The sequence below is a fragment of the Sardina pilchardus genome, chromosome 8 (assembly GCF_963854185.1).
Source record: "Sardina pilchardus chromosome 8, fSarPil1.1, whole genome shotgun sequence".
Classification (NCBI taxonomy): domain Eukaryota; kingdom Metazoa; phylum Chordata; class Actinopteri; order Clupeiformes; family Clupeidae; genus Sardina; species Sardina pilchardus.
In genome coordinates, this window is record NC_085001.1 from 21,550,586 (window position 1) to 21,569,674 (window position 19,089).

General features: G+C 39.8%; 1 protein-coding gene across 1 annotated transcript; it reads right to left on the bottom strand.

The window, feature by feature from the left end:
• Positions 1-1,067: 1,067 nt before the first annotated feature.
• LOC134089596 (integrin alpha-2-like) lies at positions 1,068-17,417 on the bottom strand. Its single transcript, XM_062544055.1, has 30 exons — positions 17,288-17,417; positions 16,004-16,127; positions 15,742-15,851; positions 15,548-15,639; positions 14,564-14,678; positions 13,352-13,479; positions 12,759-12,907; positions 12,338-12,488; positions 11,681-11,846; positions 11,427-11,503; positions 10,724-10,865; positions 10,053-10,195; positions 9,634-9,777; positions 9,077-9,280; positions 8,362-8,492; positions 7,773-7,936; positions 7,385-7,536; positions 6,654-6,764; positions 6,245-6,330; positions 5,886-6,027; positions 5,605-5,697; positions 5,447-5,523; positions 5,255-5,338; positions 4,484-4,586; positions 4,277-4,387; positions 3,797-3,907; positions 3,334-3,447; positions 3,095-3,184; positions 2,660-2,776; positions 1,068-1,862 (listed from the first exon to the last, which is right to left on the bottom strand). Exons 1-30 carry the CDS (start codon positions 17,322-17,324, stop codon positions 1,785-1,787), a joined length of 3,546 nt encoding a protein of 1,181 aa, XP_062400039.1. The 5' UTR covers positions 17,325-17,417; the 3' UTR covers positions 1,068-1,784.
• Between the last annotated feature and the right edge of the window lie 1,672 nt (positions 17,418-19,089).

Here is a 19,089-nt window from a genome sequence, read left to right on the forward strand (position 1 = left end):
AGACAGTTCTGGACGATGGTTTAAATGATGTAGCTGTCCTTCAGCGTCGCCACATCTTTTAATAAAGAACGTACATGCCCCACTGCCGATTTGCTCAGTCAAATCTTTGTCGAAATTGAGCGAGATCATATAATTGGCAGTAGCCTAATTGAGATGTATGGTAACGGGAAATGAGTTGTTCCTCTAGTGCACAATGTGAAAGTAGCGCATTAAACCCGGTCCTTATAACGCACAATTGGTGTCTACATTCGGCATGACAGTATGCGTGCAGCAGTCAGTGCACAGACGCCTGAATAATTGCTTATATTTATTTACAATGTATTTAAGCTGCCTTTCGCTATTTTCTTTTGAAGGGTATAACTTCTATGCCTAAATGTGTAATGTTTATCGAAAGAAATGTACACTTAGCACAATGATCACCATTTGATTCGTTTGCGTAATGGGATCCTATGGCCCAAATCCAAAGAGATGTCTAGCAGCGGACCTGAGGCTGTTCATGTCTCGCCATGCTTGTAAATTTTTTCCCATCACATACCCAAAGGCTTTAGCTAAACCATTAACTTGTCCATTGATTGTTAATTCCAGACAGATACAAAGACAATTTCCTCTCCTGTCCAAAACGTTTCGGATTGATACATTGCACAATTTCAGAAATATTCGCCGTGATAGTCATGGATACATACAGGTTACGCCAGGCAGGTGCGTATGCATATCGTCATAACCTTACTTGTAGTAGTTACATTGTTATACCACAGCATATTACAACCCGCATTCCACGCGTTTCGGACGAGTACTGTAAAATAGCAAGTACTGTTTTGTAATACCGACATCTACTGGCAAAACACAGTCATCACGACATCAGGATGTCCAATTACTGTTGAGAGCATTCAACAGAGTATAGCTCCTCTCTCTCTTCGTTCTCTCTCTCTCTCTCTCTCTCTCTCTCTCACACACACACACACACACACAAACACACTTTTCCTGTAAAATTGTGCAGATCATTTGTTGCCAATACTGGTAGATCTTTACTGTAATTAATTAATATACATTAATGGAATGTATTTCAGTTCAGTTGTCTTTATTTTTCCAGGGTTATCATCATGTAAACAGCTTTGATACAAAAAGGGTGCATCTGACATGATGTCCTTGTAAAAAGATGGGCTATGACAGGAATGATAGTAAAGATCTGAGACAGAGACGGGGAATGATACCAGATGTCTAGACCAGACGAAACTCAGCAGGTGTTCATGCTGCACAGTAACATTTATACATCTTTAAAAATATTTTTATCATTGCTTTCCAAGAGAAAGACATCCTCCTTGTCATCGGTGCATGAATCAATGTGATTGCTCTTCCTTTCCAATTTATAGCACTATTTGCATTATTTATGTACAATTCAGGTACAGGAATTATAAAAGATTTGATGAAAAGTACACCAACTCTGAAATAAATTGCACCGCACTTAAGACATAGTAATACACAATAAAAAAAAAGAAAGAAAAAACATGCACTGGATCAAACAACGTCCAGTACTTTGAGCTCAAACGTCCCTCGTCTTTATCAATAAAAAAAAGTAGCTTGAATTATACCACAGTCATCAAAACAAAATCTTCAGTTCATAGTCAAACAATCTGACAACTTCTGACAGTTTGTTAATATTCTCTGGAGATTTGTGGAGAGAGCGGCGTAATGTTTCTGAAGAGAACAATGTCCTTGAACAGCCTGGGAGACAGCTCTCCCTTGTGGCACCTGGATGGTTGTGCAAGTCATCACTGGATTACAGACTAAAGTCCATCCTCAGCTTCCATTTCCCCCTCCGCCTCCTTCTGAAGCTGCTTGTACTTCCTCTTGAAAAAGCCAAACTACAGGACACACACAGGTTAAACACTGGGTTTGGTTGATAATACAGAATACACAGGAAGTCCTCCTGAACCCACCACTGATATAATACCTCAAAAACTATTCCTAGATGTTTTTTCAAAAGAAACTGGAATACCTGTATTGGTTACAACAATAATGAATGTTTTCCTTTTTTAAAAAATTTATACTGTATATATAATTTCTTCCTCTATAGTTAGCGTTTTCATCTCTTAGCAGGCAGAGTAGAACAGCAGTAGGTTACTGTCACTGCTTGACTATCGGTTGGACCGGCTTCTATTCCCGGTTCCGCCATTTGTCTACGTCGCTTTGGATCAGAGCATCTGCTAAATACCAGTTACCTTTAACTTTGTATCTGATCATCTAAATACTTCATTATTACATCGCATTATACTGTACATGCAGGTGTGTCTATTTGCTTTGTTGCTGAAAATGCAAAGTTTAGGAATATAATTGTAATTTCCTAAACGAGCCTGGTCATTACTAACATTAGTGGACATAGTATTGGTAATCCTGGCATCCTGCTGTCAAAGATATGATATCAGACCCAAAGCCTAAAACAACACAATGAATAGCCTGCACTAGTAGGCCGGGTAGGAATGACATGTTTATTTATCTCTTCTTCATGACATGCATCATCAAAACAAATGGGAATATGTTATAAACTACAGACAAACAGCTACAGACAAAAACACATCGTACTACTGTAAAAATGTGCACATTGTCACTTTAGCGTATTTTATCAACTAAATAAAGCTTGTGTAAAATGTTAAGATCTCACCTTCCATAGCAGACCCACTACTAGAGCCAGTAAGAGCAGTCCTCCAATGGCACTGCCCACGATGACACCCACTGGCACATCTGCCTTCTCGCCTGGCTTACTAATGGTGAGGCTCGTCTACACACAGACAGAGACAAGAATGGAAAACTGTAAGAGAAGATTTTAATGCAAGATACGATTTTAAAAGTAAGTGTGAGAGAGAGTTTACGAATGTTAATGTAAAATTGATTATTAACTTGTAGCTTTGGCTACAATGACTTCACCCATTGATGCCAATAAAGCACCATTTGATTTTATTTGATTTTGAGAGAGAGAGAGTGCAAGAGAGATAGAGAGCGAGAGAGAGAAAGAGAGAGAGAGAGAAAGAGTTATAAACCAGGCACTAATTTGGTTCAGAGCTTAACAGGATGGATTGTGCCAGAAAGTAAACTTCACCACTGCTTTTTTCAGCCCAATGATGAGCAAATCTGGCTGTGAAGTTTCAATCTCAGTGGTGGCGGTGAGCTCCAAGGTCTGAAAACTTGACTGGATGAACATACATGTACGTTCATGACCAAAAAACAAACAAATAAATAAACAAAAACAATTAGTTAAGCAGTACACAATAACAGGCACACATCCATACAATGGATACTGTATATAATTTAATGTGTGGGCAGAAGTAAAGCTCTCACAGAAGCGAAGGTTCCATTCCAAATCCTCGCTGTGATGTTGACGAAATAGTGACTCTTCTCAGTCATGTCCTTGACCACGCATTTTATAGATGCACATTTGGCAGTCTTACAGTCCTGTACACACAATTCTGAAATTAGCCAAACACACTTCACACAGGAGGGCTTACATTGCAATTGGATTTAATGTTATCTCTGACACACACACACACACACACACACACACACACACACACACACACACACACACACACAGAGAGAGAGAAAGAGAGAGAGACACACACACACACACACACACGTACACACACACTCACATACACACACACATGGACACACATAGTGGACTGGGGGCATCATCATCTGAATTGGATGCACAAGAAAAGAAACAATGTCGCTGTGACCGTAAATGGTAACAGAGAAACGTGCTTTATTGGCTGTGCCGTAGCGAGAAGACGTGGAGACTCACTAGGCTTGTCATGCCTCTGAGGTTCTCCTTCTTGAAAGAGACACTGTGAGGCTTTGTCCCGATCTTCAGAGGGTTGACCACACCTCTGGCCTCACACAACACAGCCCGCGTCTGCAGAAAGATCATCAGAATAGCCAGGGTGGGAAACTTATTGCAATCATAGCCATAGCTTTGTTTTTTACCACTGCATGGTGTTGAATCATAAGCTGTTGAGTGTCTTCTAGATACAAGCCCGACATCACAGCATATTCAGCCCTTTTAAAAAAAAGTTTTCAACCTAAACTCCACCTAATTGATGAGTCAACTAATGCATCTTTGAATCATAAACATTTCTATATTTCAGAAACTAGTCACTTCATCCAAAATCATCAGTGGTCAAATGAGCAAAAGGTATTGTAGTTATTTAGCTTTTATACGAATAGCATAATGTCGTCTTTTCTGACATCCTGACAATGTCACTCAAAAGAGTGTTGTCCTTACTGGTTGGGTGCTGAGGGAGGTCAGGTACAGGAGCGGATTTCCTCCTTTAGTGGTGGTCGGCAAAGACACTGACAAGTAGGCCAGACCCACGGGAACCTTAACTGTAGTAACCTAAAATACAAAGCAATTTATCCTCCATTTTGTGAAAATCTACTGAAGATAGATTCCCTGGTCAATGGGACATTTGCTGTGCCCCAGATTACTTACTTTCACACTTAAGCTGAACTCTGGTCCAATGTCATCAAAGTCTTTAATGGAGGTTTTAACAGGTTTGTGCCCTTCAACTACATAAAAATTTATATTTGATTTTCTGTGGAGAAAAAAAAGCCAGTCAGTGTTAAAAGATAATTTTTCGCAGAATACCAATGGAGTCTATCACTGATTCATCATTACAACTTCAATTCACATAGAAAAATGTGAACTCTTTTTTTCTTTTCTTTTTAAAATGTATTGTGTTTCAAGAACTGTGCAAATTGTGTCCAAAACAAGGCCCAAGACCAGGGCCTGGTCTCCTGAAACCCTCTTAATGCTACGGAACAGAGCAAAATTATCAGAGAAGAAAACATTTTATATTATTTATTAATTTAGTTGATGCGTTTCTGCAAAGTGACTTACAAGTGAGGATAGCAATCAAGCTAGAGTATGATACCACACCTAGCCACACAGTTACTATAAATCCTATAGGACCTTGGATGGGTGCAGCATTTAGAGCAGAGACCAGAGCATGTATTCAAGAGAGACTAATTGACAGGAATATAAAAACGTAGTGCATGATGCTGTAAGTGTAAATGTATGGGACTAAGGTGTTAGATGGAGGATGTTTGGTAAACACACCTTGGAAAGTAAACAACTTTAGAAAGGTACTTTTAGAGTCTTGATGTTAGGAAACAGCATTATCAGGAAACATGCCCTGGACTAGCGAGTCTTATTCTATTTTACCTAACTGGTATCTCATATTGTGCGACTCTCAAAACTCACTTTGTCAGGATGAGTTCAGAGTCGTAACGAACGGGGACTGTGATGCCAACTTTGTTGTCCGCTGGACGATTTTCTTTGCCATCACTACAATAGAGATTGGCAGAAAGGCACAAGTGCATTTAGTGCATTTAGTAAGTGCAGGGGTATAAAAACCTCCTGGCAGAACACAAACAACAGAAGTCTTTTTCTCACCTCTGGGCCATAAAATCCACTTGTGCTTTGCTTTGCAGGTGGTTGAGATTGAAATCAAAGTGAACAAAAAATTTCACCTTAAAAAATGGAGAGCATGAATGAGTTCATGAGATACCATAAATATACAGTCTTGGACTCACGCCAGAGTATCTGCATACCTGTTGGTTCTTTTCTAGCGCAGGGTGTGCTACTTGACAAACAAGGGAAAGTGAATCCTGTACAGAGGAGCATTTTACATATGTTCCATCACTCTGAAACAAAAAAGAAAAACATGTAAGTTGAAGCATTATTCTAGTTAGCTACCGAGAACGCACATGTTAACAGAATGAACAGAAGTTGAAAACAGTATCGGAACCATATGGTTCCAATACTGTTTTCAACTTCCGTTCATTCTTTCGAAATGTTGACCTAAACCCAAGCATTAACAGAAGTGACTGACCGGAGCAGTGACTGATGCGTAAAAGAGATTCTTGGAGTACGTTGTTATTATCTTGGTGTTATAGGCGTTCTCCTTCACGTTCTTCACCACTATCTCAAATGAAAGTCTTCTGTTCTTGTAGCTGACAAGCATTGGAGAAGAACTACAAAAATGTTTGGTAGAAAATCTTGGTCAATGATTTCACAATTCACAATGAAACAGATATTTTGAGCTAGGAGACAAAATAAGGAATGGTTTGGGAACTGATAAACACATGCAATATTTTTTACATTTAGGCTACTAAACAAATGCTTGTACACTTTTCCCTAAAGTGACAAAGAAACACATGTTTCTGAAAGAAAATTAATTGAGTAAGCCACCTGGGAATTTTCTTCTTCTGCTTGACATTAAGCACTAGGTCAGTCGAGCACACATTATCAGATCCGCAGTCTTTAGAGAAAGGAATCTGTCAACAAGATTGACACAGTAGATAGAACAACTGTTAAAAAAACAATTTTGAGCAATGTATTATTATGTTGTTGACATATTATTACAATATATTTTAAAAAACATGTAATCTATTATCATATAATTAACCTATTGAAAAGTACTGTATCAGTATTTTTTCCAGGGACAATAAAATTCAAAATATTTGTCCTCTCAATTCGCTAAATTGTGTAAATCTATATACCAATGACCACTATGCTAACTGTACCCTAAAGATGAAAATCAAACACTCATGCTAAGCATCATCGTGTATGGGTGAGGAGCAAGTGCGTGGAACCTCACCGCAAAAGCCCAGGCGCGGGTGGAGTAGATGTCCAGCACAGGGTTGGAGTCTGGTTTCTGAAGACCAACATCCACCCGCAGCCCCAGGGGATTCACAAAGTCTGGTGCGTCCTGTGTGGGAAGACATTGTGAGGACTAGTATAGTTTTCTTTTAGAAAAACCCCACTACAGCCTGTAATAATGGACACGGAAAACCACACAAGACAAGGAAAACTAAAATATATGTCTATGATATGTATCTACCATAGTTATTTTTCATTATGGATTATGGGCTCTGTGCATACTTGAGGTCGGCAAACCAGTTTCCTGTTTGTGACTGACACTGTCAACAAACACCTGAATATACATGCTGACTGAAAATCCTCCCCTCCTTATTTTGTGCAACCACTGGTGTTTTTAGGAAAAACGTGAAAGCTAAAATCGCTTTTATAATGACTTGAAGATGAGCAGAGTGGCACACAGCAGTGCTTAGAGCCGCCCACACACATTGCATTTCTTCAGTTTTGGTACAACTAAAGCAGTCATCATCTTCATGTGCTTGTTGACAGCCCTGTCAACAAACAAGAAACTGGTTTGCTGACTTCAAGTCAGCTAGTGCATAGAGCCCATTGTTGCGCAATCATTACATCACATTACATTTGGCTGACGCTTTTTAACCAAAGGGACATACTCATCAATCAGGATGACCTCAGCAGGAAGTTCTATGAAAGTCTGCTCTCTGGACTTCTTACCTGAACATAGATCGGATAGTGTTTACAGACAGGTACAGCTGAAAGTTGGAGCGTTCCACTGAAGACTCTGTCATTGTTCTCTCTAAACAATCCACGTGAAGCCACATGGGAGGACTGGAGATCAGCATCAAGTGTGAAGTTGAAAGCTAACCCTACGACAAGAAGGCAGAGACATTACTGATACTGCAGCAGTGATGCAGATGTAGTTTGTGCAATGAGTTTCCAATCAGAAGCCATAAAAGTTCAACTCCTGAATGCCACATCTGTGAGCTAAATGTATTACCGGTATATTAACTAATGAAGCTATCATGAGCTAGTTTAACTAGTTTAGCTCATGAAACATTTCAGGCAGTATTTGATGTTGAATCAGTACTTGAATCCACCTTACCTAAAGGCCCGACAGGAGTTTTTGGTCTGAATGTCGCACTGAAACATATATGGGCATCGACACACAATAACTTTCTGCCATTCACATCACATTTGGTTCCCAGTATGTTGATTTTATCCGGCATGAAGACAGCTGTTGCAGTCACTTTTGCCACTCCCCTTGACCTGCCGAGAGTTGATTTTTAGAATGAATCGGATATCGATGGGCATGATGATCTGTTTAAAATGACACGATCGTCGATGACAACAGCTCATCCACAGCACTACACAAAAGTTAATGATTACGGGACAGCACTGGTTGCCAATAGTACACGTTACGATAAAGAAGGATTTGAGCACGTTGAAATTTGTATTATTGGGAAAACAAGATATTCCGTGTCTTAGTGAATATTTAAGGAGCAGAATAAAACAGAAGATGCCGTTTCAATATAGTTAACGCTCCACCGGAAGTCAAACTAAGACTAAGGCAGTACTAAGTGACTTTAGTGCACTGAGCCCATTGCTCGTGTAAACCTTATGAACCCATTTAACTCCAACCCATTGACATTCTTCACAATGAGATTCATATACAGTATGTTCAGAAAGCTCACCAGAGCTGAAGCACCTTCCCCAGTGCCCCCACTGAAATATCTGGCACCGTGTCGTCATTCATATCTCCACTGGTATCCAGTGACCTTCCAAAATACTGCAGTTTAGGATCTAGTCTTGATCCAAGTATCCGCTGAAAACACACACACACACACACACACACACACACACACACATATGAATGAGTGTGAATGAGTATCCAAAGAAGTATCACGTTGAAACATGGCCTTACATGTTTTGTCATCACATCACCAAAAATAGGTCTATTGGTTTTACCAAATATATTTGCCAATATTTTTAAATTACAAAAATACACACCCATAAAGTATTCTGATACAAAATACAAAGCCATTTTCTTCAACCCAATCAAATACCAGAGGTGGAAAAATCCAGTTGTAAAAGTCCTACCACATATCTGTGCCAACCATTAATCTAAACCAGCTGATTCTAATTAGCACAACTCTTCAGCTAGGTAGAGCAGCTAATTGATGAGATCACCTGTGCTAAATGCACAGGTACAACCAATACATGATCTGACTTTTACTCACTGAAACTGGATTTTTCCACCTCTGTCAAATACACACCTTTTTTGGTTACCCTAGATGATTGGGGTAAATGTAACTTCATTGCTCGTGGTCAGAGTGTCTTGCGGACACCATTCAAATTGTCCTTTCGCGAGGAACTCTAGATTTCCAGGGTACTAGACCACATGGTTACCTGGGAGTGTTGTTTGTTAAGAGTCCTTTTGTCTCCGTTGTAGACGTACACAACCCCTTTGCCTCCATCCTCCAGTGGAGCTCCCACCACAACATCACTGAAGCCGTCCAGGTCCAAGTCTGAGACGGGGGAGATGGTCGTACCAAAGCGTGCATCGTCTGAGCTGGATGGACCATCGAGGTAGCCCTGTTCATTAAGGATGCCCTTAGAAATAACAGATGTAATATGAACATATGAACATTATTATATGATTTTTTTGAGAAAAAAAAACATTCCATTAGTTTAGAAAAAGGATGATGCAATGTCATGTGAATTAACATACTCCTGGATTTGGTTGATATTATATTTGGTTGAATTATCCTAATGGATTTGGTTGATATTATATTTGGTTGAATTATCCTAATGGATTTGGTTGATATTATATTTGGTTGAGTTATCCTAATACTGTAGATCTGGGTTAAATTACCAGGTAGCAGATGTAATGGTAAGAAGGTATCTATCTTCCCTGTTTCTTAAGTTATCTGACAAGTGAATGAATGACAACAAACATGGCATACCTTGGTGACAGAAAACAGGTAGACCCGACCCTGTTCCTTCTTCACGCTGCTCATGAACGTGGGTGCCCCCACCAAGAGCAAGTCAGACACGCCATTTTTATCCACGTCCAAAGCACACAGTACACTCCCAAAATACGCTCCAATCTAAGGAGCCGAAGAGAACAGTTGGATTTATTTCACAATATCTTTATTTAATATATTTAACATTGTTAAGATGATACTGCACTTTAAAGTAAGTTTAATTCATGAGATATTAAACATATATTAGCATATTACTATACATTACAGCCTGTAGCATTCTATTATTTCCATTTAGTTACTAGCATGTATTGACTTATTTGTTGGTATCACAGACTTTAAATGCAGACATACAGATCATTGTAGCTCAGAAGCTAAACACTACGTTGTTCAGCACTAACCTGTGTTCCTCTCTCAGAGTCGACTACTGTGAGCTTCCTTTGGATTAATGTGTAAACGATGACTTGACCAGAATGGTTAGACCTCGGAGCACCAGCCACATAATACTTTACTGCTCCGTCATGCAGTGTTGTCACAGAATATCCTAGACATTAAGAAGAACCTATTAGCTGTTAGGCGGGAAGATACCAATGCTACAGTATAACAATATGCAAACTGAGTGTCTTTGTAAGGTAATTTAAATATTATTTGGTTACACTTGGATACACTATGAACCCAGTATCCATAAAGAATTATAATCCATAAGTGGTATTAACCATTTATAAAGCCTAATAATGATTGAGTATGTCTATATTCATACTCATGACTGTACAACAATGTACTGTGATACTTCAAACTGTAAGGGCTTCAAAGGTGTCAAATATCAACCTTTTAAGAGTGCAGACATACAGTAGCTAATTGTCATAGATTTCTGTTTCAGGCATTATGAGGCCTTCTGGATAAGTTATAACCCTAAATGAACGTGCTATGGTAATAAACGAAAACTGAATTTAAGTAAAGTGTTACTGATGGGCTCGCTAATGGGTCCGAGTGCATGTGGTACCTAGATATGAGTGCATGTGGTACCTAGATATGAGTGCATGTGGTACCTAGATATGAGTGCATGTGGTACCTAGATATGAGCTGTGGCGGGTGTTGTCCTGCAGGACGTCCTGGAACGTAGAGAAAGGGAGGATGTCTGTCCTCTGTCCAGTTTGGTGCACCACTGTACCACTCCAGGCGTATGCCCCAACAGCACCCAGCAGAAGCTCGTCCTGGAGTAACAAAGCATCACAGAAATAGTAGGGTCTCCTACATAGCACAGGACAGGTCAACCTAAACACTTTTGTGTACATTAAACAACACATTATACAATGTACTGTGCAGTGCTGTAATGTAGCCTTTAGCATTGCAATAACAACAAAATGAAAGCTCTATGTCTGACATGAAATCTCAGTCATAACAAATACAATATTGCCTAGTGTTCCTTCCTGCACATCCTCCCCACATATACTGTATGGTTTATGAATTCCTTGTCATTATCTCATGCTGTATTTTATACGTTCCACTCACTTAACAATCTTACTACACAAACAGGCAAGCCAGCTTACAGTAAATTACAATTTTACAATATCTTTCACATGTCATATAAACAACATCAAATCAGTCGGACAAACAGTTCGAGGGATATACGAATAACACACACACACACACACACACACACACACACACACACACAAACACACACAAACATACATACCGTCAGAGGGACGTTCTTGTCATTACAGTAATATATGGATATAAAGATTAAAATATTTGTGCACATAAAGCCTTACATCTTTACTGGAGTAGTGTGCACTGAACCCCACTTGGGCCATCTCCATCTGAAAACTGGCACCCCCTTTCCCTGTACCTGTTACCAACAAAAACACAAAACCAGGACCAGACATGAACTGGCATATAATGAGAATGAGAGACATATCAGGCCATGAAACTGTCATATTAACAAATAACAAGTTAACAATAATAACAACTTAACAAATTCAATTGTGAGTTTAGAATGTGTATATGCAGGCACACAGTGTTTTACCTTCAATGTTGAATATCCTGTCTCCCAGTGTCCCAGCGATTTTGACCAGAGCTGCCTCTTCCGACACATTGAAGAAAAAATTGTCTGATGGCTTACTGGCAATGGTCTTAATCTCTTCAATGAGCTTTGACGGGTCTCTGTTATTTCTTATATAGGACCCCAATACCTGAGAAGAAGAGAAAAGGAGCACTGGTCACTCTTTGTTGACACACAGCTGATGGGTAATACCAACTGATTCAAATATTCTTGACTGTTTTTGCCTTTATCATAGTATAATAGTCGGATGAGACAGCCTTTGGTTCACCTCAGTATACGGGCTGACTGTAGGTTTTGGGAGTGTATGGCTAACCTTTGTGTTTTGGGTAGTATAGTGTACAGTATGGTTAACCTCTGTGTTTGTGTTTGGTAGTGTCCTAATGTCTGGTTATGTTCTTCAGACATACTGTACGGGCCAACTGTTTAAGATCTGCATAACCTCCGGTTTTACACGTACTGTATGTCTGAAAGTAGCCCAGCAGAACGCGTTTGACACCAGTAATGCCGACTCTCCATAGAAAATTAATAATTTCCAGCGCTCTTGGCGCGTTTGACGGTTTCGGTCTGAACGCAGAGTTATGTGTGGTTAACCTCTCCTCTGTGTGTGGGTTTGGGACTTACGGCAATGCCGAAGCGTGTGATCTTGTTTGCCTCACACTTGGCCAGCACCCGCCCCGCAAAGGCACTGTCATGAGACTCCCCGTCCGTCACCACCACCATGACCTTAGCTGCGCCTGGCCGGCCACCATATTCAGCTTTGAATCCAAAATCACTGCAAAGAGGCAGCTCACATGTACAATATACTCTTTCAAGACAAGGCTACTAAGTGTAATATCAAAGCAGAGAAACAGAAATTCTTTACAGACATGATCTGTGGTTTTGTATACTGAGCAACACTGACTATTTAAATTTGTTTCTATATAGTGCAATGAATGACATATACATAAATATTGTACTAGTTTTCAAAAGTCAGTGTTGCAAATCTTCATAAACATATCAGGGTGAAGAATCCTACATTTTATGAAATATGTAGGGCACAAACCTGGCAAAATCAATTGCCTGGAAGGTGTTGGTGGAGTGGCCGTATTTCTGTGTAATGGCAGATGCAGCGTTCAGAACGTCTGCTTTGGTTTTGTACTGATTCAGTCTGAACTCGAAATGTGGGTCCACTGCATACTGTATAACACTCACCTAGAATAAGATAGAAGAAGAAATAAGAAAATAAGAAATAAGTGTCACGTTTGATTTTCTGTTTGACAAATGGACAGTCTAGAACCTCTGGATGATACTGGATTATTATAATATTCTATGTTTTAACATTGAATCTCTCTTTTTAAGACATTGATACTCAACACAAAATAGAATAGAATAGAATAGAATAAGTCTTTAATTGTCCACCAAGGTGGAAAATTGTCTTTGGCTCACCCAAAACACAGGATAAAACAGACATGTTTCACAGACACATTGATTGGACATACAGCAACTGGACATACAGCAACATACAGCAACATATAGCAACTGAACATACAGCGACTGGACATACAGCGCTCATATGCCATAGCCAATGGTATTGTCATTATAATAATGATATTTGATTTGTGACTGAAGAAAAGCAATGCAGGTCTGAAGGATTACTTGGGTATTGCTTGGCCCAATATCCAGAGCTGGGATCAACTTCTGGAGGAATTCATTCATGGGACCCCATGGATAGATGCTGTTAGAGCCATCAAGAACAATTATGAGATCCATCGGACCTCCACAAGCTGAGAGAGAAAAAAAACCCCAACAAAGACAATATTTTGATTGAGTAAACACTGTAGCGCCATGTAAACATTGCGTAAAGTATAGCAAGTATACAGTATGTTCATAGGAAGTGTTCAGATGCAAAACCCTCTAAATCCGTCTGACTACTTTTCTTTTAAATGAGCATTCTTTTATCAGGCTTCAATTGTTTTTTTCAGAGCAGGGAGAGAGGTATTTAGCCTGTTTTGAAGCAAAATTATTTGAATAATGTATACTAGGCCTAGCCTGGCTCCGCTTTCTGAAGTACTTCCATTCAGTTTTCATTTCACTTCATACGTAGTCTGGGTCTGCAGTATATTCGCGAGTTTTCTCTAGACAAAAATGTGCAGGTCCAATCAGTGAACAGAGGGAATAGCTGAGAACGATGACGTTGAGGTTGTGCTCTAGTTTGAGCATGTCACGTCACGACCAAACGTTAGCGATTGGTTATGGCCATCTGAGTGGTTCTGGGCAGATCCAATAGTTTTAAACATCAACAGAGTATCATTCAAGGAAGTTCACGCTTGGCGATGGAAAGTGGCCAGACTCTCTGTACATTATGAATGTACGGGAGTATGGTAGGACCAGGCTATACTAGGCCTGTGTGTGGAGAGCATTCACTCACCAACGCTGACGGAGTCCTCTAGTGTGTGTGTGTGCGTGCGTGAGTTTATATGTGTACACAGTAATATGTTCAGTACACAGTAATATGTTCAATGTCGGATGCTCTACTTCTGTAGCCAGCTGTGCATCTAGAATGAAGCATTTTGGGTTGCCCTCTGTGCATACAAAAACACGCTATATAAATAAAAGTGACTTGATTGCTCTGTCACTAAACACACCACCTACTGTAGCGCGGACAGAGATAACAGCAGATAGAGAGAGAGAGAGAGAGAGAGAGAGAGAGAGAGTAGAGAGAGAGAGAGAGAGAGAGAAGAGAGCAAGAGAGTAGAGGGAGAGAGAGTGGAGAGAAAGAGAGTAAGAGGTCTTACTCTATAGGGCAGTTAGCAGCAGAAATAGAGAGAGTGAGAAAGAGAGAGAGAGAGAGAGAAAGAGAGGTCTTACTCTGTAAGGCAGGAGCTTGTGTACTCTGAACGCTGAAGAGGGGGCTCATGTCTGTACAGACTCCTGGGTAGAAATACTGACTCCCACACTTCTGAGCCCACAGTGGACCACACGTCTTCAGACAAAGGGCATAAGTCGTCAACATAACTTATAAGTCATCTCATTAATCATTGAATCAGAGTACAACACATAGCACTGGCCTACTGCAAAGAGTACAATACCTCATTATTTTCTCGCTCTTTCTAATAGTTTGTATAACTTGTAGAATAGAATGGAATTTTACAGCACTTGTGTCATTACTCACAAATTACAAACAAATTACAAATTGTGATGTCAACGATGATGAAACATGGGAAAATGTTTTGAGCAATGTTGATAATCATGACTCATGACAATTAGGTTACTGATCATTTCTCAAAAAGTTCCAGAGAAGAAATATGTCATCCAATATCAAAAACGAATCAGCGAACATCATTATGAGCTCAATTTGCAGGAACCTTGTGGAGGTACACTTCAATGAGGATAAGCATGGCATCTCATCACTGCGCTTAGTATTATTATAAAAGACCTTAATGATGAGTTTAACCTTAACATCATGTTATGACAAATGTATGTTTTTCTCCTATTGTCCTCTCCTCTGAAATGTTTTTTTTTTAATAAGTGTATATGGACTATAATGTAAATGAACTTATTTGACAATGTTTAATATTTGAATAATAATGTCTTGTTACCAACTGGCCTTATAAATGGCCTATTTAATTAATCTGATGATCCACCGCTGTTTACCTTACTATTTTAAAAAGATAAATGACAATGTTTTTGCCTTTCCCTACTCACAGGCACACTCACAGAGTTGGGAACGCCATTGTCGTAGTACCTGATTGATCCTGGTTAGTCAACCAAAAGTTACCTTATGTATCATCAGCTTTAGACTTAAATATAAATGATAAATAAAGATAAATAAATTACATAAATGTGACTCACCATCAGCCCATTGGTTTTTGGTATTCTTGTGAGTGTCATTCCAAGGCTCATGTTTATGTTGACATTTGTCACTGATGGGACACTCACTGAGTCTGAATGAAAGAACACAAACAACACTGACTCTTTTAAAGGCTGTTTCAGACATATTATACCATAACACTTAGTATATGCAAGGTTAGATACAAGCATCTTACTTTGGAGGTTGAGTCTGTCACAGGTGGTTTTAGACCCTGATATCTGACACTTGTGCACATCTCCTCGCCTGTTGTCAGGGTAACCTTTCCAAGGAGAACCAACTAAGAGCCTGGACCAAAGGGAGATGACATACAATAACTTCCTTCAGCAGAATAGAATGGCACAGCCTTACGGAACACTTTTTGTAACAAACAAACAAACAAACAAACACACAAACAAAAACAATGATGCTGTACAGGATATGGTGGTATAATGTTTTACCATTTGCCCTGGTGATTTGTGAACTGTTGCACCGTATAACCAAACTGCTCATCTGCAGATCCAGAGAATATTTTTACTCCCGTTGTTCCAACATTGAAGGGCTCTGCAGAACGAAGGTTGTTACCTGAGGAAGAGAAAGTGGGTGAGTTAAGTTTCCTTTATCAAAGATATCATCTCGTTAAGTGGGTTACTTAGGGACATGCAAGTGAAGATATCTGGCTAGCGATCCTCCATAATCTACAGAGCCCCAGAGAGGTTATTCTAAGATATTTCTTTCGTATATATATCCAGAAAACATGCACTCATTTTACAAAATTGTGCACTTTTTTTCTAATTTGTGCACACGTTTCACTAAATAGTGTGTTCATTTTTACTAAACTGTGCTCTCAATTTAGTAAATCATACTGTACACACGATTTAGTCAATTGTGCACACATTTTACTAAATACTGTGCACGTTTAACTAAATAGTGTGCACATTGTATTCAATTGTGCTCTCATTTTAATTGTTGTAAATTGAGAGCACAACTAAGTAAAAAGTGCACACAACATTGTAAACTGTGCGCACAATTTAGTAAAATTAGTACAACTTGCGCATGGTAGGCTAATCTCTTCCACAAGCTGTGAGTATTCCCTGTTACCTAGCTGCTCCAGGGCATGGAATTCTCCCTCTCTCTCTGTGGTTCATTCCTGGACCACTTTACATTTGAGGCACAGGCCCAAGCATGTTATACTGGGATGAGGGGAAACAGAAGGCTAGACATACAAGATCTGGAATGTTTCACTTCTATTAGTAAACTATGTACTATGAGAGCAAAAAGTGAAGGCCAAACTCTCATAGACTAATACAACAAAATACTTTGTTGAAATAATGACATCTGAGTTACTGTATAATACTATTTGTTTTTGTTATTATTGTTTTAAAAGCTAAACATCTGCCATATCAAACTTTAATCTAGATGAGATTATTAATACCGGTACAATATTAGGCTAGGCCTACACCATAGTCACACACGCATCATTGTCAAAAGGTCATGGGCCTACTTGTCATCATTGTCAAAATGGTCATAGCCTACTCCAGCCTACTTGCGAATCTACGTTTGTGGTGTGATCAAGCATAGCCTATAGCCAACACATCGGCAGCGTTTGCATCATGTTTGCAAGTCACTTTAAAGACTCCATCAGTGTAATTCTGTTGATGATCCGACAACGGTAAGTGAGCAACAATCATATCTAAGTCGTGATATGCTATTGATAGTAAACCAAATGAAAGCAGTGTACTTACTTAGAACAACAAGGAAAATAACTTCAACTGACCGCATCCTCACATGTCAACCGAGAAAATAACCGAGAAAATGTTTCCAATATGTTTTATCGGCTGGTCATGTTATTTTCAATACACACCAAACAGGCAAGTGTATCCTCCTCCTGTGGGCTTGGCTTGGTTTGGCTTGGTTGGTCGGGCAGATAGCATACCAAAAAAGTAGGAAACTTCCCATTCGCCTTTCACCTACGCCCTCCTTGTGACAGCTTGGACAGTTGGCGTCTGTGAGCTTGGGTTTCTAAGTTTCCCGATTAAACTGTTGTAGACTTCACTTATATTATATTAGCCTAGAAATCGTGAAATGCCTACCTGAATTTGGCAGGTGCGTGCATCGATAGGCTACGTGGACCTGGAAAAAGCCTACGTCGGTTGTCTGTCGATGATGTTGGAAACTGAACGCAACGAAATAACCTGGTAAAGCGACATTGGATTTTGGCCACGCGACTGCCAACAGAACAAAACCTAAAACATGAACAGACCTTTTGACCAATCAAGCCATATGACCCAACTAAACACTAACGACTCGCAGAGCAAAGTTATTTTATTAAGGTACCTATTGTTTTGACTTGGGTCATGGTGAGGATGGTTAGACGATAGTATCCCTTGCTGGAAGTCCATTTACGGGCAAGTTTTTTGTTTTTTAATGGTAGGCTAATTTGTTGCCATGTTATGGTGTCATCTCTAGACCTTTTGAATTGCACTGTATGCAATGAGGAAAGGCATGTGTTGACACAATAAGAGAGATATACAGATATAGCCTAAAGAGAGACTTTTTCAAGCCAGTGTTTTCACAGCAAATATGTTCTTTAAGCAGAACCATTTCTTGGGCTACGCAGTCGTTCCCAAAGTGAAGGGCAGGCCCGAGACATGAAAATGGGGTGCTGGAAATGTGTCTTGAAACCGGTGTTACCAGATATACAGTTTCTGAGATTCTGAGTTTCCATGGGTGGAGTTAGCGTGAATATTTATGAACGGAGATTGTGGCACATGCACGTCCCTAAACACGGAATACTGAAGCGTGAATGAAAGGAAACTGAAAATGTTGGCAGAGACGTTAAAAGACTATAACACGTTTTTGAATGTTGCCATGGGTTAAGAAGGAAACATGACCATTTCGTGGTCGAGGAAATTATGCAATTAACCGATGTTCTGATTGTGTTGCAGCCACTCAAGCAAATCGTCATGTCAGACAAAATCAGTGGGTAGTAGGCTAGGCTATCTGACGTCGCTTGACTATGTAGAATATTGGCCTACACCGCGGTAGGCTACGCTGTGATGGTAGTCCTAGCCTAGGACTTTAAAAAAAAAAAAAAAAAAATCGTTTTGATTGTAGCCCAGCCTGTATGCTTCTGTGGTGACATAGGCCCTTTCCGAAACCAGCCCCTAAACCCTAACACTACACTCTTCCACTTCGTTTGCGCGTTCACGCGAGGGTCTGCCACATTAAGTAGCCTATCATCCGAAACGAATTTTGAGTCGAGTGAAGTGCCTAGGGAGAGGGGCTACCACGCCTCCAGGAGCAAGTCAGCATCGATGCTGACTTGAAACGCAAGTGCAACCGTTTTCAAGCGTTCGTGCAGCTCGTGTATCTCCCTGCCAGTTGTTTTTTGGTCCATATGACGGCATTTACAGACAAAAGCGTGATTTAAGCTACATTGTAACAACTCATGTTCAGTTTGATACTCAGTAAAATGTGCAAGATCGTACAGAAGTAGGCTGTACTATTTGAACACATGTGCAGGTCGCATTTACAGCACTTTTAT

What these genes read in the sequence shown, in the direction of transcription:
- LOC134089596 (XM_062544055.1), bottom strand. Translation starts at nt 17,324, where the DNA reads ATGCGGTCAGTTGAAGTTATTTTCCTTGTTGTTCTAA. An exon ending in CCTCCCTCAGCACCCAACCA is followed by an intron (nt 3,908 to 4,276) that starts GTAAGGACAACA and finishes ATCTTTCTGCAG; the next exon opens with ACGCGGGCTGTGTTGTGTGA. An exon ending in TCAGAGGCATGACAAGCCTA is followed by an intron (nt 3,448 to 3,796) that starts GTGAGTCTCCAC and finishes TTGTGTGTACAG; the next exon opens with GACTGTAAGACTGCCAAATG.